This window comes from Ursus arctos, unplaced genomic scaffold, assembly GCF_023065955.2.
Source record: "Ursus arctos isolate Adak ecotype North America unplaced genomic scaffold, UrsArc2.0 scaffold_13, whole genome shotgun sequence".
Taxonomy (NCBI): Eukaryota; Metazoa; Chordata; class Mammalia; order Carnivora; family Ursidae; genus Ursus; species Ursus arctos.
In genome coordinates this window covers 69,033,436-69,056,102 of record NW_026622797.1, presented here as the reverse complement: position 1 = coordinate 69,056,102, position 22,667 = coordinate 69,033,436, and the positions used below count along the sequence as shown (strand labels likewise).

The 22,667-nt window shown below is 35.9% G+C and overlaps 1 protein-coding gene across 3 annotated transcripts in view; it reads left to right on the top strand.

Annotated features, from left to right (window-relative positions):
* ZNF292 (zinc finger protein 292) overlaps positions 1 to 20,016 on the top strand; it is an 89,489-nt gene extending 69,473 nt beyond the window's left edge. For 2 of the 3 annotated variants that reach the window (XM_026511846.4, XM_057311205.1), the window contains 3 exons: positions 2,064 to 2,200; positions 4,523 to 4,664; positions 10,918 to 20,016. In XM_026511846.4, the coding sequence (XP_026367631.2) occupies positions 2,064 to 2,200; positions 4,523 to 4,664; positions 10,918 to 18,069 (7,431 nt within the window). In that variant the 3' untranslated portion in view covers positions 18,070 to 20,016. Of the gene's footprint in view, positions 1 to 1,566; positions 1,591 to 2,063; positions 2,201 to 4,522; positions 4,665 to 10,917 lie in introns of those variants that run through there. The other variant, XM_044388895.3, reaches the window with a different exon arrangement.
* The last annotated feature ends 2,651 nt before the right edge of the window (positions 20,017 to 22,667 follow it).

Below are 22,667 nucleotides of genomic sequence, written 5' to 3'. Positions count from 1 at the left end.
AAGCTGCACCTGGGTTAAAATCTTGACTGCCGCTAATTAAGTAAGCATGTGACTTCGAGCAAATAACTTAACCTCTCTGAACCTTATCTCTAAAACGTTGGCAGTAGTATCTACCAGACAAGCTATTGTGCTGGTTAGCAGTGCTATTTCTGGAGAAGCTAGCACTAATACATAGTAGCTGCTATTATTATTACTATTATTAACATGAAAAAATATAACTTATGGGTTGACTTCTAAAATTTGTCTGCATGTGTGTACCAGGGTAATTGTTTAAAGTTAACACAGCTTACAATAAAAGATAATGTGATGGAAAGAGCGTGTTTAATGTCAGTTAGATAAAATTTGATTTGTAGCTCTACCACTTAATTAACTGTTGCAACCTGGGCAAATTACATAATTTCTTTCTTTCTTTCTTTTTTTTTTTTTTTTTAAAGATTTTATTTATTTATTTATTTGACAGAGATAGAGACAGCCAGCGAGAGAGGGAACACAAGCAGAGGGAGTGGGAGAGGAAGAAGCAGGCTCATAGCGGAGGAGCCTGATGTGGGGCTCGAACCCAGAACGCTGGGATCACGCCCTGAGCCGAAGGCAGACGCTTAACCGCTGTGCCACCCAGGCGCCCCAAATTACATAATTTCTTTGAACCCCACATTTCATTATGTATAAAATGTTAATGATAATACCTACCTAGTAGGAAATTTATGATTAAATAATAAAATATGTCTGATAATGCACTTAACAATGTAGATATTTGAAAATATTTATTGTATGATTATATGTTGTTCAGCCCTTTTTTTATTTGTCTAAGTGGGGTCACTTAAAGGTAAAGATTTGTTAGAAAGAGTCAGACGGAGGAGTAGTGAAAAGAGCACTGCACCAGGGAATTCCAAGACTTAGGTTTCAGTCTTAACTCTGCCACTAACTTCATCATTACTGTAAGAAATCATTGTTAAATACACAGACTCAGAGTTGGGTCTTTTCTTGTTTTAGAGTTTTCTAGCCCACCTTTATAAAATGGAACGTCTCAATCTGTCCTCATGCAGCCTTTATCCTCCTCAAAGATCAACCTCCAGATAATCCTCATTTAGACACTTGTTCAGTCCTAAACACATTACATTTTACAGATACGCATGCGCACGCACACACACACACTTTTCCTGTACTCAAAAGTTGATCAGGAGAGAGAGAAGATATACAGGGAGGGGCATGGTTATCTCTGTGGTACATGGGTGCCAGTGGTCTGTATTGGTCTCTGTTTTTTTTTGGTTTTTTGTTTTTGTTTTTTTTCCCATTTGTCAGTTATACCATGTTGGAATTAATCTTTTTATTTCATGGAACACCAGTGATTTGTGATTCGCTATATTCTTGTCTTACAGCAAATGCTTATAGAGATCTATTTATGTATTAAATTATTGTAATGTGGTAGTAAATTTAATTTTTCAAAAAATAAGCAATAGATATACATGTGTAATTAAATGAAGAAGTTGCCTTCATCTAGGTTATACTTATGCATGCATGACTGTTGACAGGCTTTGAGATGGAATGAATTTATATGAAAAGAAAAATAATGGAGATTTATAGAACACTGAGGTGAGCTTAATTTAAAGGTGGTATAACTACATAAAATGTTTCATAGTATACTTTCTTCCCCTCAGATGAATACACACTTTATTAGTCTATATCCAGTAGAACTTTCTGTGTCTTTCTGCTGATTCTAATGCTTTTTAAATTACCAGATAAAAGGGGGAAAAAACACAGCTTTTCTTTTTCAGTATCATAGACCTGATTAATGGGTAGAGGGTAATTATAATTAGCATTAGTTATTTCAAAATAATAAATATTTGTAAAGTTCATGAAAATAGTTGGTTCTCTGACTTGAAGAAAGATTATTTCTTTACTGCAGCCCAGTAATGACAAACTATGAATTGATAGTATATGAGTTAATGAGGTTTTACTTATAAAAATGATCTATAAACACTAGTGAAGATTCTAAAGTATATTACTGTATATCCTGATAATAATACCATTTTATGGCATATTTTCTATATCCTTTTTCCCTGTAGATTTCAGAAGTTGATTGCAAAGATGCACTAGAAATGATTTGTAACTTAGAATCTGAGGGTGATGAAAAAAGTGCTCTTGTCTTATGTACTGCATTTTTATCACGTCAGCTCCAACAAGGAGATATGTACTGTGCTTGGTGAGTTGGTTTTATTTTGTAAAGAAAAGTTAAATAAGAATACAAGATAGGTTGTGAGAATTCAGAGAGCTTAAGAACATATTTTTTAATCTTTTAAAATCTTATCAAAGCAAAAAGCTTATTTTCAGTTATTACAATGTTGTGCAAACTGATTATCAAGTAATTCATATTATGACTTTAAATTTTTTCTATATTAAGGACCACACAACTCCTTAGGATACCAGTAATGATTGTATAATGATTAATAATGATCAGGAAGTTTTTAGATGTTAGAAGGTGAAAGAAAGGTTTATTTTTTCTAATGCCACAGTTTTTTCAGATATGTAAGCAATCTCTGTGATTGCTGTGAATATTTTTTTCTCTGTGCATAATACACACTTCAACTACATAACTAGCTTAGTCATTCTTGTATGGAAATCCAGTTCATTTTCCATCTGTGAGATAACATTCTACTTCACTAACTTCTTGAGTGCACATTTCTTTATATGGTACATTTTCAAGTGTGCAGAGCCTGTTATATATAATCTTTGGGAAACGTACAACTAATAGAGATGTTGACTTCAATTGACTCAAAAAATCTTAAGATCTGCTGTCTTAAATTAATGTGTTAGCTAAAACTGACAATTTATTGGCCAGTGAATAGCATTATTGGTCTTCATTGTTGTGTTGGTAGTATTGGAAACACAAAATTTAGCTTACAACATTCTGAATTTTAAGAATTTTTACCAAATGACATATGACATACAAATCCCATGAATATGGGACAGACAAGCTAAATAAATGTGTAATTAAAGAAGAATAAAGTTCACAATTATAGAGGTTTTCTGAGCAGTTGTGAGTTTGTTGTGAAGGGAAAATCATATATGCAGTACACAGAGGATTGATATGAAAGGTGGGTAGAAAGATTCTGAAGGGAGAATAAAAAAGCATGCATTTACTGAGGAGAAATAGATTTTCCATGTAACATAAATATTAGTAGTGACTAAAAAATTAACTCTTACACTGCTTTAAAAAAGTCATCAAAGTCTGGATTTTGTATCAACAAGGCAGTCTATTATAAGCTCTTAAGTAGGAGGGCAAAGTAGAAATTTATGTTTAAGAAATGCTGTTTAATACAAGTACTTGAGAATGGATTGGCGTCTGAACAGTGAGGACAGAGTTGGGGGGAAGAAGTGGCAGGACAGAGTTGAGCTAGAAAAGTGAACTAGAAAACCAGTTAACAGTACAGCTGGGAAGTTATGGAGGCTTCTTTATGGATGTAGGATGGGTTGAAAAAAATCTTGAAGGTAACAGTCTTTAGGATAATAGAAAGCAGAGGCTTATAGGGTCAGTGATAATGGTGCATTAAATTACAAAGATGAACTGGAAAGAATGTTAATCATCTTTTTCATATATTAAGTTTCAGGTTTCAGAAAAGATCAAAGTGGAGAAGTCTTACGAAGAACTAGAGAGATGAAATGAAAGTGGTCAAGACTGGAGAGACAGATTTTGAAGTCCTTAATATATAGGTTAAAATCCAGTAAATGAGCAAGTTACTCAAGTGGGTGGTGAAAGGGCAGAGCTAGGAGTGCAAACTGAGGAAATAATAATAGGAAAGGCCTGTATTGAGAATACTTTGTGGAAAAAGTTGAAGCAAGGAAGAAGATGTTTGTGAAAATTAACCATGGAGGACAAAGAGAAATAGGACGATAGGTAAAAGGGAGGAAAATTCATCATTTCAGTAGGATTATTTTCTGTGAAAAATACATCCTAATTGCATTTGAAATAAATTTCAAAGTTCATTTTTCAAAATTTCTTTTATCATTTCACCAATTTGACAGAAATTACTTTCTTTTGAGTTCTGTGTCATCATTGATTGTTAACATTTATCTAGTAATAAATTTTAAATTTAATTGATCAATTAAATTGGTCAATTTTCAGTTTCAGGTAGAAGATAAAATTAAATGCTTTTTAAAAATACACCATTGATCTATATATGCATTTATATACACACACAGACATTTTGTACTTTATTACATAAAGTTCAAATGTGGCTCGGTTGCCATTTGTATAACTTGTTTAAGTGGGACGTGCTTTACTAGTAACAGGTAGTGCTTCTCTCTGACATTAAAAAATATTTAAAAAACGATAAATCATATCCTGATTTCATTTAGTCTCTAAAAAGTTGAGATAAATTTATATTTTTATCTTGTTTAAACTTAATTTCCACATGTAGAATTGGAATCTGAAACCAGTTTTAATTTCAAATGTAATGACTGGACCAACATAGTCCCTGGTTATTATATTATTGCTCCCAACTTATTTTTTATGCTTTTTTTTAAGGGAACTCACTCTCTTTTGGAGTAAATTACAGCAAAGAGTAGAACCATCTATACAAGTGTACCTAGAGAGATGTCGGCAGCTGTCTCTGTTAACCAAGACGGTATATCACATTTTCTTCCTGATTAAAGTTATTAATTCAGAGGTAAGAATAATCAAGCTATTTTTTCTTAATTTAAAATATATTAATTATCTTCAATAAAAAATTATTTTGGCACCTCTTCCAGTGACTTTTGTTATTTCGTTTAGAGTTTTGAACCTTGCTTTTCTTATTAGTCTTATAATAGACATTTGATACAGAAAAACTTAAAAATACAAATGAGAGCCAGGGAGTTGCTCTTGACCTAAAGAAAAGTAATACACATATGCTAGTATTTTATCATTCTACAATTTTTACTCCTGGGTGTTATGCTATTTTGAGAATTTGGCTTTGTAGAAATTTAGAAAGTATGAAGAAACATAGAGATAGCTTCCTATGCTGGCAGTCTGGCGATTACATTATCTAAAGATCCTCCTTCTATAAAATGCCCCAAAATACTTGACGAAATAAACATTTCTTTTGATGTATAGCATCTAAGATTGCAAGAATGTTAGGGGAAATCCATAGGCTCAAAATGAAGAGGAACTTAAAACTGGAGCAGAAAGCTTAAGCTGCTGCTTGGTTTCTCCTGGCCTGATAGGTATTGGGATATGTTACTACCTGTTTGCACATTGGGTGGGATATAGCTTTATGGGGATAAGAGATGAGATCTTGGGCCCTCTCAAGTTGGGGAGTTGGAGCTGAGCTCTCTGTCCCCCTGCCCCACCTGTGAAGTCCTATAATGTCATTGAAAAAGTAGACTAGAAAAATACTACTTTTTAATAGAGATAGGTGATAGGGAAGCTTGTGCATATGCTACTGGGCTGTGGGTCAGAGAAGGAAAAATGTTTCCCTTAAGAAGTTGTAACCATAGGTCTACCTTCACACAAATTTGGGGTCTAAATTTACCCTATTTAGATAGTCCAGAAATCCCCATGCCGAGTAAGTAACGTTTAAGAAGGTAAGAGGGGGTGCGCCTGGGTGGCACAGCGGTTAAGCGTCTGCCTTCGGCTCAGGGCGTGATCCCGTCGTTATGGGATCGAGCCCCACGTCAGGCTCCTCCGCTATGAGCCTGCTTCTTCTCCCACTCCCCCTGCTTGTGTTCCCTCTCTTGCTGGCTGTCTCTATCTCTGTCTAATAAATAAATAAAATCTTAAAAAAAAAAAAAAAAAGAAAAAGAAGGTAAGAGGGAAGTACTGGGCTGGTAATACCTGGCAGAATGCAGAACTTCTTTAGAGGGACATATACTCAGTGCAGGATTCTCAGGTAAAGCCCCTCATCTTAAGATGAGTTCATGATCAAGAATTATGGAACATGAAACAGTTTGTCATGAGGGAGTTTTGGCAGAGAAAAATAACAATAGGATTAAATATACAAGGATAGACACTGTATATTTAAAGACGTAAGTAAATTTAACCATCAAGATTTATACAGCAGGGGCGCCTGAGTGCCTCAGTCTGTTAAGCAGCTGCCTTCAGCTCCAGTCATGATCCCAGAATCCTGGGATCAAGCCCCATGTCAGGTTCCCTGCTCCGCAGGGAGAGAGCCTGCTTCTCCCTCTCCCTCTGCCCTCCATCTGCTTGTGCTCTCTCTCTTGTTCTCTCTCTCAAATAAATAAATGAAATCTTAAAAAAAAAAAAAAAAGATTTGTAAAGCATATGAAACAGAGAGGCATGAATGAATTTCAGTAGAGAAAAGGAATAGAATTATTTGAGTAACACTTTAAGTAACACAATTATGGAAATTCTATAAAACAGATACATTTAAAGACATAAAATAAGGAATTAAAGCATGAGAAAGAAAGATACTATCAAAATGACCAAGCAGATTTTAAAGTCAAAAAACCTTTGGAAATAAACAACATAGTCATTGAAACGAAAACACTTAATAAGTAGATTAAACAGATTAGATACAACTGAAGAGGAAAGTGATAAGCAGAGGTTGCATGTGCATTTCTAATTATCTAAATTGGAATCCACGTTTTACAGAATTAATTTTTTAAAGATTTTTTTATTCATTTGAGACGGAGACAGAGTGAGCGAGCACGAGCAGTGGGGAGAGGGAGAAGCAGACGACTCACTGAGCCAGGAACCCCACAGGGGGCTCGATCCTAGGACCCTGGGATCATGACCAAGCTGAAGGCAGATGCTTAACCAACTGAGGCACCCCAGAATTTATTTCCTTACAGTAACCCTTACAGTAATGCAGTTGGTTTCCATTTTAAATGTACACAGAGGACATTCTCCAGAGTTGCTACCATTGCATAGAATGGGGTGCCAAACAGTGCTTAGAAATCCTTAAGAATGGGGATGCAGCATGAAAGAAGTATTTTTTTTTAAGATTCATTTATTTATTTATTTGTGAGAGAGAGAGCACACGAGTAGGGGAGAGGGGCAGACAGAGAGGGAGAGAGAAAATCTCCATCACAGGACCTTGAGATCATGACCTGAGCCAAAATTGAGAGTTGGACTCCTAACTGACAGAGCCACCCAGAAGTCCCAAGAAGGTTTTCTTAATTCATCTGTAATTTTTTTTTTGAAAGGAGAGACTGAAAGATACTCTCCTGTCCCCCTTTAAAGGTAACTTTTAAAATCTGTAGTTGATCAATAAATATCTCCACTTTTTCTCTTGAAATGATTTCTTTTCAGGAGAATAAAATTTCTCTTTCAGGAGTAAAGAACAGGAGGAGTGAATTCATCTGCTTTCCAGTTTTTGTCTGTCGACCTTGTTAATGCATTCTGATTTTTCATTTTATATATTATAGTACTGTAGTTAAAAATGAACTTAATAGTAAGTTTCTTAAAAAATTACTGTGCAATTTTAAAATATAGGTTGTGCCACTGCTTTGTCTAACTTGACGTGCAGTACAGCAAAGTGGAAGGAGCTTGAAACTAGAAGCCAGACAGATTGGTTATAAATCTTGACTTTCTCTTGAGCACCTGGTAACTCTAACCAGTTTGTATTTTGTTTCTTACTTAATCAAGAAGGTTAGGTAAAAGTGGCTCTCTTCCCTCAACCTTACACCCGACTCATAAGGAGATTGTGTTGGAGAGGGAAGAACTTGGACAAGAGCCACACTGTCCATTATGGTAGCCAGTAGCCACATTTTAGGTGCTCAGTAGCTGCATGTGGCTAGTGACATATTGAATAGCATAAAGAACACTTCTGTCATCACAGACAGTTCTGTTGAATAGTACCTTTCTGGAGACACTTTGGGTTCAGAAGTAAAGCCCATAAAAAAGCATAACTGATAAATCATCAGCCACCATTGGGGATTGATTCAGACCCCAGCTTTTCTCCCTTCCTTGGGGGTGGGGGTGTGGGCAAGAGCTGAAAGTTCCAATCCTCTAATCACAGGTTTGTTCCCCTATCAGCCCCCATCCGGTGGTTATCTTGGGGCTTTCCAAAAATCGCCTCATTAACACAAACTCCTTTGTGGTTAAAAGGGCCCTATAACAGCACCTGTTTCACAGTTTAAGGCTCTAGAGCTATTTCAGGAGCTGGGAATAAAAGATGCCCTTAAAGCTCTTATCACTTAGGAAATTACAAAGGTTTTAGGAGCTATTTGCTGGGAGCCCTGGATTAAAACCAAAATATATATATGTATTTCTTAAATCAGAATATCTCAAGTGGTATCAAGACAAAATGAGAGAATGGCATATTTGAGGAATTACAGTTATTTCAGTTTACTTGGAATATAGGCTGTTTGAGTAGGGCAAAAGATAAAAGATGAGTCTAGACGAGATGAGGCATAGGTAAAGATTGTAAAGGCCCTTTTGTATTCCCCCATTAAGAATATATTTAATTCTGGGTGCCTGGGTGGCTCAGTTGGTTAAGCAACTGCCTTTGGCTCAGGTCACGATCCTGGAGTCCAAGGATTGAATCCTGGGCTCCCTGCTTGGTGGGGAGTGTGCTTCTCCCTCCTTACCCTCCCCCCTCTCGTGCTCTCTCTCTTTCATTCTCTCTCAAATAAATAAGTAAATAAATAAAATTTAAAAAAAGAATATATTTAATTCTGAGATACAGAGGTAACCATTTAAAAATTTTAAAGCAGGGTAAGACATGATGCTGTGTGTGGATGGAGAAGGGCTGAATAGGGTGTACATGGGGGAACTAATCAGTCTGTAGGCCTCTGGTAGCTTTGGGCCAAGAATACTAGGCAATTAGTGGAAAGGAACAGAAAAGTGGGGGGTACCAAAGATAAAACCTTGTATCTTTCAGAAGGTTGCTTCATGATGGATCATTGTCAGTGGAGGTGAGTCTCTATTCCTCCTCTGAATTTTTAGCACTTAACTTTCTTCTGTTCCTGTCACTCTCAGACTTAAGTTGGTGTTATCAGTAACTTTTATTAACTAATGATATGAATTAAGTAGATTTTTATAGGCTAATTGTTTAATCACATATTTTATGGGAAATTATTAATTCAAACTCATCTTTAAAAACACTTGTTACTGCCTATAAACAATTTTTAATCACACACAAAGATGAAAAACTCACAAGAATAAAAACTTCGTTGTTCGTTGGCATTAAGATTTCACATTTAATTACAACATTAAGATATTTTTAAAGTAAATTTATTCAAAGCCATTTGCCCTTAATGAGTCGAAATGCACCCTTGAATCCGATAGCAGACTGTATTAGAATAGAACTGTTGAGTTTCTCTCTGAAATAATTTAAGTTGCATTTTCTAAGCAGTAAGTAGAATTTTTGAATCTGCTTTTGTTGTTTATAAAGGGATCTACAGTCACGTGACGGAATAGTTACAGTCATCTTCCTCAACACAGATGGCATCCACAAAACCTGCTTCCTGAATCCTTTCTTAAAGTCATTTCTTTCTCCATCATTTCCTGAATTTTCTAAATAAATACATCCTTTTCTAGAATTCTCGTCCTGTACATATTTACTAGTCCTTCTGGTATATGTCTTCATTATCACTTCAGATGATTTTTATGGTCGACTTGACCTTTGATTTCTCCAAGATGTCTTCTGATATGCACCTTTCCTCACCATATGCCTTTTTTTTCCTATTATGACAGAGGAGTGGCCTAATTATCCATTATTAGTAGTAGCCCCTAAGGCATGTAACAGAGGTGCAGATGTTTTACTGTAAACGTTTTCTGGCTCAGATTTATCTCAGAATAGTAGAAAATAACTATACAGGTTTGATGTAAGAGCTAGAGAAGTATGGTCCCACTTCTTTCCCTGTTGTCCTTTCCTCACTGTCACTTTTAAAAATAGGTCTCATACCTATTCTTGTCCATTTTCTTCTTGGTCTTTGTGCCCTTGCTTTTCCTAAAGTCAAGCCAATTTAGTATCCTCCCCTCACTTTCCTATTGGCCTACAAATCTAAGCTTCTGTTGTAGTAAAATATTTTATTTCCTTCTTAGCTTGTAACAATACAGACCCTATCAGGTTTTTTTTACTTACTTCTTTTCTGCCTGTGATCCTGTATAACACATACTCCATTCCCTTGAATGTGGCCACATCTTATAGCTGGCTTATTTCTTGTATTTATGTTCTCTCAGTCCTTTTAAAACCCATTTTTATCTCTTCACTACATACATCTTCAAATGACTCGTACCTTCATTACTGCTATCTTATAATGATAGTTCAAGATGCTAATTCAAAAGGAAAAATATTTATTGTGTCTTCTTGTACTTCTAATTTTTAAGGTGGTTCAACAATAAGGTATGTGATTTGGCATTCAGAGTCCCCCTATGAAGGATCAAATTACTTTATTCTGTTAAATGTGAAAATCTCCTTTCATTACTAGTAAGTTAGGAAATACGGGGACTTTCTCATGAGAGTTCTGTAATTGGGTTAAGAGAGTTTTTATTTCAGAAGGATTGTAAATACAAACTTAGGAAATAAGATTTGTGATAAAGTTGACATTTATTGATCACTTCCTATGTAACCAGACATACTAAACTATATCAGATACATTAGATACATAATACTCGTTAATGCTCACAGCAGTTTTATCAAGTTTAAATGCTGTTTTGATCTGTATTTTGTAAGTGGGCTGTGAACAGTTAGAGAAGGTAATAACTTCCAAGTTTGCCTAGCTGTATTTGATGATTTTATACCCAGGTCTTCTCTTTGTTCCCAGTGTTTATCCTTTCTCTGCAGTTCTTTACGGTTCATTTCGCGTGTGCGCGCATGCACACACAGCTAAGCTACAGTGCTTTAGAAAAGGCAGCATTTCATATGCTGCTGCAGAATTTGAGAATAGTAAACGCCAGTTTTAAAATTACTAAATTCACAAATCTGTGTTGGTTAGTATAGATTAAATTAACATTTCCTATTTGCTTTTTCACAGACTGAAGGGGCTGGACTTGCCACCTGTATAGAATTATGTGTAAAAGCCCTTCGTTTGGAATCTACAGAAAATACTGAAGTGAAAATATCTATTTGCAAGACCATTTCATGCTTGTTGCCTGATGATCTGGAAGTTAAACGTGCTTGTCAACTGAGTGAATTTCTTATTGAGCCTACAGTGGATGCATATTATGCTGTGGAAATGCTGTATAACCAGCCAGACCAGAAATATGATGAAGAGAATCTTCCAATACCAAATTCTCTACGCTGTGAGCTCTTACTTGTATTGAAAACTCAGTGGCCCTTTGATCCAGAATTCTGGGATTGGAAAACGTTAAAACGGCAATGTCTTGCATTAATGGGGGAGGAAGCATCTATTGTGTCTTCAATAGATGAACTAAATGACAGTGAAGTTTATGAGAAAGTAGTGGACTACCAGGAAGAGATTAAAGAAACTTCTATGAATGGACTTTCTGGTGGAATTGGTGCTAATTCTGGCCTTCTTAAAGACATCTGTGATGAAAAGCAGAAGAAGAGAGAGATAAAACAATTAAGAGAGAGGGGATTTATTTCTGCTAGGTTTAGGAATTGGCAAGCCTACATGCAGTATTGTGTGCTATGTGACAAAGAATTCCTTGGTCACAGAATAGTACGACATGCTCAAAAACATTACAAAGATGGGATTTACAGTTGCCCTATATGTGCAAAGAACTTCAATTCTAAAGAAACTTTTGTCCCTCATGTCACATTGCATGTTAAACAGTCTAGTAAAGAGAGACTAGCAGCTATGAAACCATTAAGAAGATTGGGGAGGCCACCTAAGATCACAACTACCAATGAGAATCAGAAGACTAATGCTGTGACCAAGCAGGAACAGCGGCCTATAAAAAAGAATAGTCTTTATTCAACAGACTTCATAGTGTTTAATGACAATGATGGTTCAGATGATGAGAATGATGACAAAGATAAATCTTATGAACCAGAAGTGATCCCAGTTCAGAAACCAGTACCTGTTAATGAATTTAATTGCCCTGTAACTTTTTGTAAAAAGGGCTTTAAGTACTTTAAAAATTTAATTGCTCATGTAAAGGGGCATAAGGATAATGAAGATGCCAAGCGCTTTCTTGAAATGCAAAGCAAAAAAGTCATTTGCCAGTACTGTAGACGGCATTTTGTAAGTGTTACTCATCTTAATGATCACCTACAAATGCACTGTGGCAGTAAACCATATATCTGTATACAGATGAAATGTAAGGCTGGTTTTAATAGTTACGCAGAGCTCTTAACACACCGAAAGGAACATCAAGTCTTTAGAGCAAAGTGTATGTTTCCTAAATGCGGCAGAATTTTTTCAGAAGCTTATTTACTGTATGATCATGAAGCACAGCATTATAATACCTATACTTGTAAGTTCACAGGTTGTGGTAAAGTTTATCGTTCTCAGAGTGAGCTGGAAAAGCACCTGGACGATCACAGTACTCCTGAGAAAGTGCTGCCTCCTGAAGACCAACGTACTTCATCTGGAGATTGTGTTCAGCCTTCTAAAGTGAATCCGAACACAGAAGTGAGCATCGAGAAAGAGAGGTCTGTGCTTCCTTCAGAAAATAACATTGAAAACACCTTACCTGCAGATAGAAGTGATGCTTGGGATAAAAGCAAAACAGAATCAGCTGTGGCCAAACAAGACCAGATTTCTGCATCAGAGCTCGGGCCAGCTGATGGACCATTGTCACATGGTTTGGAGAACCCTGTGACTACTCCTCTGCTTCAGGCCAGTGAAGTAGCTGTGTCCATTAAAGTGTCCCTCAATCAGGGGATCGAGGATAACTTTGGAAAGCAAGAAAACTCAACTGTGGAAGGCACTGGTGAATCACTGGTCACAAACTTACATACACCAGTTGAAAATACTTGTAACGATTTGTGTCGTCCAGGCTTTCAAGAAAGAAAAGAACAGGATTGCTTTAATGAAGCCCAGATTACTCAGAATTCTTTAGTAAATTCAGAAACCCTCAAAATAGGTGACCTTACCCCACAAAACTTAGAAAGACAAGTGAATAATCTGATGACCTTTTCTGTGCAAAATCAGGCAGGATTTCAAAACAGTTTACCAGCTTCCAAGTTTGAATGTGGAGGTAATGTTAAAACATCATCCAGTCTTTATAATTTACCTCTTAAGACATTGGAAAGTATCACATTTGTTCCACCACAGCCCAACCCAAGTAGTTCTTTAGGAACTCCATCAGTGCCTCCAAAAGCGCCAGTTCAGAAATTCAGTTGCCAGGTTGAGGGATGTACTCGAACCTATAATTCTTCACAGAGTATTGGGAAACACATGAAGACAGCACACCCTGACCAGTATGCTGCATTTAAAATGCAACGCAAAAGTAAAAAAGGTCAGAAGTCTAACAACTTAAATACACCAAATAATGGAAAGTTTGTTTATTTTTTGCCATCACAGGTGAGCAGCTCTAACAATGCATTTTTTACACCACAGACCAAAGCCAACGGGAATCCTACTTGTTCAAATCAGTTGCAGCATGTCTCGCCTTCCGTTTTTCCAGCTCATTTAACAAGTGTGTCAACTCCACTGTTGCCCTCAGTGGAAAGTGTCATAAATCCAAATATACCTTCTCAGGATAAAAATGAACAAGGTGGTGGTATTATATGTTCCCAAATGGAAAATTTATCTGCTACTACCTTGCCAGCACAAATGGAAGATCTAACCAAAACAGTTTTGCCTTTGAATATTGACAGTGGCTCAGATCCTTTCCTTCCTCTCCCTGCAGAAAGTAGTTCAATGTCTCTCTTCCCTTCACCAGCAGATAGTGGGGCTAATTCTGTTTTTTCCCAACTGGAAAATAATACAAATCATTTTTCCTCACAGATTGAAGGAAACACTAATTCCTCCTTTCTAAAGGGAGGTAATGGTGAAAATGCAGTTTTTCCTTCACAAGTCAATGTTGCAAATGACTTTAATAGCACCAGTGCCCAACAGTCTGGACCTGAAAAAGTTAAAAAAGACCGTGGGCGGGGCCCAAATGGGAAGGAAAGAAAACCCAAGCACAACAAAAGGGCTAAATGGCCCGCAATTATCAGAGATGGGAAATTTATCTGTAGCAGGTGTTACAGGGCTTTTACTAATCCCAGATCTCTGGGTGGACACTTGTCTAAGCGATCTTACTGTAAACCACTGGATGGAGCAGAAATTGCTCAAGAACTTCTACAGAATAATGGACAGCCTTCTCTTCTTGCCAGCATGATTCTCTCCACAAATGCAGTAAATTTGCAGCAGCCTCAACAATCTGCCTTCAATCCAGAAGCATGTTTTAAAGATCCATCGTTCCTGCAACTTCTTGCTGCTGAAAATCGCTCATCAGCATTTTTACCAAATACATTTCCTCGGACTGGTGTGACTGGCTTTAGTACCAGTGTTAGTCAAGAAGGAAGTGAAATTATTAAACAGGCTTTGGAAACTGCTGGCATTCCCAGTACATTTGAGGGTGCCGAAATGCTTTCTCATGTTCCAACAGGTTGTGTTTCAGATGCACAAGTAAATGCAACAGTGATGCCAAATCCACCTGTGCCTCCCCTGTTGCAAACTGTATGCCACCCAAACCCCCTGCTGACAAACCAGAATAGGACACCAAACTCCAAAACTTCCTCCATTGAGGAATGCAGCAGTTTGCCTGTTTTCCCAACAAATGACTTACTACTGAAGACCGTTGAAAATGGTTTGTGTTCTAGTTCATTCCCTAATTCTAATGGGCCATCACAAAATTTTGCCAGTAACAGTTCACGTGTTTCAGTTATAAGTGGTCCTCAGAACACGAGGTCTAGTCATTTAAATAAAAAGGGAAACAGTGCTTCAAAGAGAAGAAAGAAAGTTGCTCCTCCCCTAATTGCACCTAATGCTTCCCAAAACTTGGTAACAAGTGACTTAACGGCAATGGGACTTATAGCAAAGAGTATTGAGATACCAACTAGTAACCTCCATTCAAATGTAATTCCAAATTGTGAGCCTCAGGGTTTGGTGGAAAACCTAACACAGAAATTAAATAATGTTGACAATCAGTTATTTATTACTGATGTGAAAGAAAACTTTAAAACCAATCTAGAGTCCCATACAGTGTTAGCTCCTTTAACATTAAAAACTGAAAATGGTGATTCCCAAATGATGGCTTTGAATTCATGCACAACTTCAATAAATTCTGATTTGCAGATTTCTGAAGACAATGTCATACAAAACTTTGAAAAGACTCTTGAAATTATTAAAAGTGCTATGAATTCTCAGATACTTGAGGTAAAAAGTGGATCTCACGGTGTTGGTGAAACATCACAGAATGCTCAAATAAATTACAACATTCAGCTTCCTTCAGTAAACACTGTACAAAATAACAAGTTACCTGATTCTTCTCAGTTTTCTTCCTTCATAGGTGTCATACCAGCAAAAAGTAACATTCCTCCATCCGAAGTATTACACAAGGAGGATCAAATACAGGAAATTTTAGAAGGCTTGCAGAAATTAAAATTAGAAAATGACCTGTCCACTCCAGCATCTCAATGTGTACTAATAAATACATCAGTGACACTGACTCCCACTCCTGTTAAACCAATTCCAAATGTCACAGTTGTTCAGCCAGTTTCTGAAATGATTAGCAACATTCAGTTTAGTGACAAAGTTAATAAACCTTTTGTGTGTCAAAACCAGGGCTGTAATTACAGTGCTATGACAAAGGATGCTTTATTTAAACACTATGGTAAGATTCATCAGTACACTCCAGAGATGATTCTTGAAATTAAGAAGAATCAGTTGAAGTTTGCTCCATTTAAATGTGTAGTACCTACCTGTACAAAAACATTTACAAGAAATTCTAATCTCCGGGCACACTGCCAATTGGTCCATCATTTTACAACAGAAGAAATGGTAAAGTTAAAAATAAAAAGGCCTTATGGAAGAAAATCTCAGAGTGAAAATTTGTCAGCCCCACGAATTACACAAGTAAAAAGACAGCTAACTATGACAGAGGAAAATAAAAGGGAATTCCAGCCTGCTTTAGACTTGGGAGCAATGAAGGAAAATGCCCTCATTAATGTAGCAGTGATCCCAGAAAAACAACTTGTAGAAAAAAAAAGTCCTGAAAAAATAGAAAGTTCCTTGCAAGGGATCACACTTACTTCAGAACAATGTAATACAAATTCTCTCACAAACATACAAACCAAAGGACGGAAAATTAGGAGACTTAAAAAAGAAAAGGAAGAGAAAAAACGCAAGAAGCCAGTTTCTCCCTCCCTTGAGTTTCCAACAAGGTACAGTCCCTACAGACCTTATCGATGTGTTCACCAGGGTTGTTTTGCTGCTTTTACTATACAGCAAAACTTAATTCTGCATTACCAGGCTGTACACAAGTCAGATCTACCTGCATTTTCTGCAGAAGTTGAAGAAGAAGGTGAAGCTGGTAAGGAAAGTGAAGAAATTGAAACTAAACAGACTGTGAAAGAATTTCGGTGTCAGGTGAGTGACTGTTCTCGAATTTTCCAAGCAATTACTGGCCTGATACAGCACTACATGAAACTTCATGAAATGACTCCTGAGGAAATTGAAAGTATGACTGCTTCTGTGGATGTTGGAAAATTTCCATGTGACCAGTTAGAGTGTAAGTCTTCATTTACCACATATTTGAACTATGTTGTTCATCTTGAGGCAGATCATGGAATTGGGATAAGGGGAAGTAAAACTGAAGAAGATGGCATATACAAGTGTGACTGTGAAGGCTGTGACCGTATATATGCAACTCGGTCAAATCTCCTCCGACACATTTTTAATAAGCATAATGACAAACATAAAGCTCATTTGATTCGGCCAAGAAGATTAACACCTGGTCAGGAAAATATATCAAGCAAAGCAAACCAAGAAAAGACAAAGTCTAAGCATCGGGGGACAAAACACAGATCTGGAAAGGAAGGAATCAAAATGCCTAAGACGAAACGAAAGAAAAAAAATAATTTAGAAAACAAGACTGCAAAAATTGTGCAGATTGAAGAAAATAAGCCTTATTCTCTGAAACGTGGAAAGCACGTATATTCTATAAAGGCTAGAAATGATGCCTTATCTGAGTGTACAAGCAGATTTGTGACCCAGTATCCATGTATGATAAAAGGGTGTACATCAGTTGTTACAAGTGAAAGCAATATAATTAGACATTATAAATGCCATAAATTATCAAAGGCATTTACATCACAACACCGTAATCTTCTCATTGTCTTCAAACGGTGTTGCAACTCACAATTAAAGGACACTTCTGAACAAGAAGGTGGTAAGAGTGATGTGAAAAATTCTGATTCATGTGTATCAGAGAGCAACGATAACTCCAGAACAGCTACAGTTCTACAGAGGGAAAGTGAAAAAAACGAAAAAGACGAAATGGATGAGCTAACAGAATTATTTATTACAAAATTAATAAATGAAGACAATGCAAGTGTGGAGACCCAAGCTCATACCTCTTCAAATGTAAGTAATGATTTTCAGGAAAATAATCCCTGCCAGTCAGAAAAACAAAAAACAAGTAATTTGAAGAGAGTTAATAAAGAAAAAAATGTCTCCCAAAATAAAAAGAGAAAAGTTGAAAAAGCAGAACCAGCATCGGCAGTTGAGTTAAGTAGTACGCATAAAGAAGAAGAGACTGCTGTTGCAATTCAAACTACAGAGGAGCATCCTGCATCTTTTGACTGGAGCTCATTTAAACCAATGGGATTCGAAGTATCATTTCTGAAGTTTCTTGAGGAGTCTGCAGTGAAGCAGAAGAAAAATTCTGACAAAGACCATCCAAATAGTGGAAATAAGAAAGGATCCCATTCAAATTCAAGAAAAAATATTGATAAGACTGCTGTGACTAGTGGAAATCATGTATGTTCTTGTAAAGAAAGTGAAACCTTTGTACAGTTTGCCAATCCATCACAGCTTCAGTGCAGTGATAATGTAAAAATTGTTTTAGACAAGACTCTTAAAGATTGCACTGAACTTGTGTTAAAACAACTTCAGGAAATGAAACCTACCGTCAGTCTGACAAAACTTGAAGTACATTCAAATGATGCAGATGTGTCTGTTATGAAAGAAATTAGTATGGGTAAAGCCACAGGTAGAGGGCAGTACTGATCACTAATGTACTTTAAATACATTATTTACGGTTTTATTTTAAATAGGAAGCCATCAAGCATGCTAGAATTGTGAAACTTTTTCATTAATTTTTGTTGACATGAATTAACCTGGCCAAAAAAAAAAGGAAAAAGAAAAAAAAAACATGACATTTGTCATGTAAAACTTTTTTTTTTTATCCCTATGGGACTTGAGGAACAGAATCAAAACTTCAGTTATTGTAAATAGTTGAGCTACACCTCAAATTTCTATTAGCCAGTTGCCCTTTCCATGAACTAAATTGAATTATCTGTGTGATTGATATGTTTCACCAGGTCACTGCTCATGTAGAACAGTAATCTTTGTAGATACCTTTTTTGTATATATTTATTATTGTAAATCATTTGCTGCCACCAGCAGTGTGTAAGTCTAAACTATTAAATGACACATTTATATTTGGAATTTTAATTTTTAACTAAGTGATCAAGTTTTTAAAACTGTTCTTTTATTGTTTTAAATTAAGAATTTTTTGAACTAAAAGTAGAAAGTCTGCCATAGTTCATTGATTTTTACATAAAACATTTATTTACAAGATCTCAAAATTACTTTTCACAAAGTAGGCACATTATATCAACACCTTGCTCTGCTTTGTAAATTTATCCTCCAGGATTTGGGGATGGTATTCATGTGAAATTATAGCAGATTCTTTAGCAGTTTCCTATAGCTACAGGTTTTTTCCAATGCTTCTAATTGGATATAGTTACTATGATTCCATGAAATATAATGGAAATGTGAATAAAGAATTTACTACATCAAAGATTTTAAACATTTGGTATTAAAAAAATCCTTTGTGAATGTGATAGAAACTAGTAGTGTGGAGCAGTGTAAATATTTGAGGTGGTGATTTGTGAAGTAGCCCAGTATTGCCTTAAATAAAATCACATTTCATTTCTTGTTTTATACATGTGATCTTACAAAGTTTTTTTTTTTTCCATTTTCTGAGATTTATAGATTGGTGTATAGCTTTAAACTGTATAAACTTTTGTGGAAAGATTTTTTTAAACATTTTTATAAATCTTAAAATTGGTATCATCAAAGTGAGCCCATCTTGTGTTTATAAAATGCAAGAGTCTTAACATTTATAATTACATAGATGAAACACTTTCTATAAGGAAGTTGGATGTTTTGATTTTACTGTTTATAGATGTTAGATTGTACAGATTTGTATTTTCCCACCACATCTAATGATACTTTTTCATTAGATTGGTCTTCCAGAGCAGTATTAGTTGTTATAATTGATTATTTTGGTTATTCAGTATATAGTTAGCTCTTATAGTTTAGCTTTATTCACCATATTTATACTGTGGATTCATGGCAGAGACAGAGGTTATTTCAGGAGAGTTTATTACCTTCATTTGAAGTCCAACTAAAGTCAGTATGGGAAACAAAAGAAATCATCTTTTGAATTTACTTTTGTTTCTGTTTGCCATATATAGTAGCATTGATTTTTGACTTTGTGTTTGTTATAAACCAGTTGCATTCACAATATTAGCCTGAGATATTGATGATGTTGTAATAATATGAAAATGTGTATATTCCCTGTGCAACATCAGATTTGCAGGAAAAATGAAGCACTTAACTGAAATTGCTGGTACTCTGAATAAATAAGCATGGTCAAGGAGTGAATTATTTTCTTTTGGAAAGTATTTTTTTAAGTTTTATTAAAGCATTATAGTTTTATTTTTAGGACCTAATGGGTTATATTGAATAGTTGGTTTCACCTCCTTAAGGTTTATTACCAATATGCATAAAACTTGACACATTAAAATCCCTTCCCTTTGGTAAGCCCACTGTTATTTATTAAAATAAAAGTTGTTCTTATGGGTAATTAATACATGTTTTTTTTCCTAAATTAACAATAACTTAACTCTGAATAATTTTAATATTAAATTTTTGTTAACAACTGAATGTTTCTGTACAGTTTTCTTGGAAGTTGACCTAGCTCTTAAAGATAGACATTTGGCAAAACTGCCCTAAATAGTGCAGTAGCAAGTAGATTTATTTCTGGTGAGTGTAGTGATGAGGCACTGTTAAGTGAAAATACCATTGTATTGGGGCTTTTCTTTTGCTCATTAGCTCAAGAAAATTGACTCCTAGACATTTCTGTAATTGTTCTCCTACATGTCAGGAGAAAGTTTGCCAACATTGCGTTAATTTTTTTATATTCCAGGTACTGTTTGCTAAAAGTAATTATGGCAGAGTGGGCTTCTTAGCATGGAACAGAAAAATCAAGTTATGGTATAAAATATGAATTTATAGAACAGCATGTTGGTAAAATTTAATATGGAATGTGATGCCTAAGTATTAAAAAAGGAATCTTAAAGTATATATTTTTCATGTATACTTTTCCTCAGTCTATTGTCTTGAGATATTTTCTTCCTACAGCCTCCGTTTGCCTAGGTTTTATCATTTAAAAATGGATTTTTTTCCCCAAAGAATTTGAATCTACAGATCAGAACACGTTTTTTCAAAATGTATCTATCACGTGAAGTGAAACGGTAACAGTTTGGGAAATTTTCAGCAATGTTAAATTTAGCATAAATTATTTTGAAGGGCTAGGCAGAGGTCAAGTTTTGGCAAGGCAATTTTTTGATCATCAGGTAAGCAAACAGTTGGCTATAGCTATTAAGACTACATAAATACTATAGCTAGAGATATCAAAGGGAATGCTCTTTTGCTGGGGGGGTGGGGGTGTTCATGAAGGTCTGTAGAAAAGGTGAGTCTTGAAAGATAAATGACTAGTCCTTAGATGGTCATAGGGGAAATGGAAATTCCAGGTATGGAGGTATGATAAAGCAGCGTAGCGCATTTGCAGTATTGCAGGTGGTCTATGTGGAAAGATACGGGGTTGGAGAAGCTGAAGAGGAAATGGGCCAGATCATGAAGGTTCTTGTATGCCATATAGTGTTCAGTTTTGATTTACTAAGTGGTGACTGAATGCATTTAAGTTCAACAGTTTGAGCAGGTGCCAATTTTAAATAATTGGTATTATATAGAGGATTGGATAAGTTGGAAGTTAAAAGCAGGGAGACTTGAGGCAAAAAATGGTGTCGGCCAGAAGAAAAGATGTTAACAGAGTTGAGAAAGAGTAGAACTGTAAGGCACCCTTTTTCAAAGCGTTTATTGTAGTGAGATACTACCAGGTTGGAACGTCTGTCACCAAAGGTTTCTAAACTGCACGTTCTAGCTTGCTCTTAAAGAATCCAGTGCATAGTAGTGTATTAGAGACTGGAAGTTCTGTGCAGAGAACACATTAACTGTTAAATGATGGGAATTTTTCAGACTTAATTGACAATGAAAATATTTTTCTTTTTTGATGTTAATACTTAGATATATCCTACTAACTTAGTGTTCTAGGGAGCACATTTTAGGTAACACTCCTCTAAAATGACATTCATTAAACGAGGGCTGAGAATCAGCAGGTGTGTGCCCCAGTGCAGATTGTATCAGCTATTTACAAATGGCGATTTTTCTGATTGGCCAATTTGTCCATTCCAACTGATAAGTTTCACATGTCCTTTTATAACAGTTTTTAATTTTATATTGTTTGTTATCTGTGCCTCCCAACACTACCTACCTCTCAGTGAACAAAATGATAGTATCTGCTTTATTTCTCTATGGGTTTGCTCATTTGAGGTGCTTCATTTCAGTGATCTGCTCTCCATAAATGGGAGCCCTACATGATCACTTCCATACTTGGAATTCAGATTCCCTTTGTCCAGCCACAAACTGCTATCCTACCTGCTTGGGATATCTCCACTAAAAAAATAATTCTACCTCATCGCAACTAGTCAGTTAATCCTACCACCTTCTCATTGTTCATCTGCTCACCATGTCTTCAACTTGTCCTACTTAAGAGACTAGTTCCCTCTGTTACATCCACTTCTTTGCAGGTATCCTCAGACCATGCCCCCTCTCTGTGTTATGATCTAGAACAATTTCAAAACCTTCTGTCTGCTCTTGAGCAGTTGAATGGGAGGAAATTGTTACAACAGGCAAGTTTATAATCTCAAAGAGACTCAAAACTGGCAGTTTTTCTGCAGTGTTATTGTAATAACTTGCTTCCACAAACTTAAATGACTTTTTTTTTCTCCAGTTTTTCTACTCCCCTCATTAATGCCCTTTTAATCACATTTTGCTGAGAAAATAGAAAAAATGTGACAGGAATTTTCTCCACTTTTCACCACCAGATTTATGAGCCCATCTATAGATCTGCATGCTTATCAAAAAATCAGTCCTTCCTAACCTCAAAAACTTTGAATTAGGTACTCTGTCTTCATCAAACTTTCTCCTACTAGATCCTTTTCAACAGTCTATATATGTGTCCTAGTAGCTCCTGTTCTTAATAAAAGGAGGTGGGAAGGGCGATTCCATCTAACTGTAATCCCTTGTATTTGGTTCCCATCAGAGCTAATCTGAGTTGTCAAACATTCCATTTCTTTTCATTTAGTCCCACTTTATATATCCCCACAACTGTTCTGAAATTGCTTTCATCAGGATCATTCTCTTCCATGCTGCCATATTTGTTCTTTTTTCTGCTCATTCACTGCTTTAGGAGC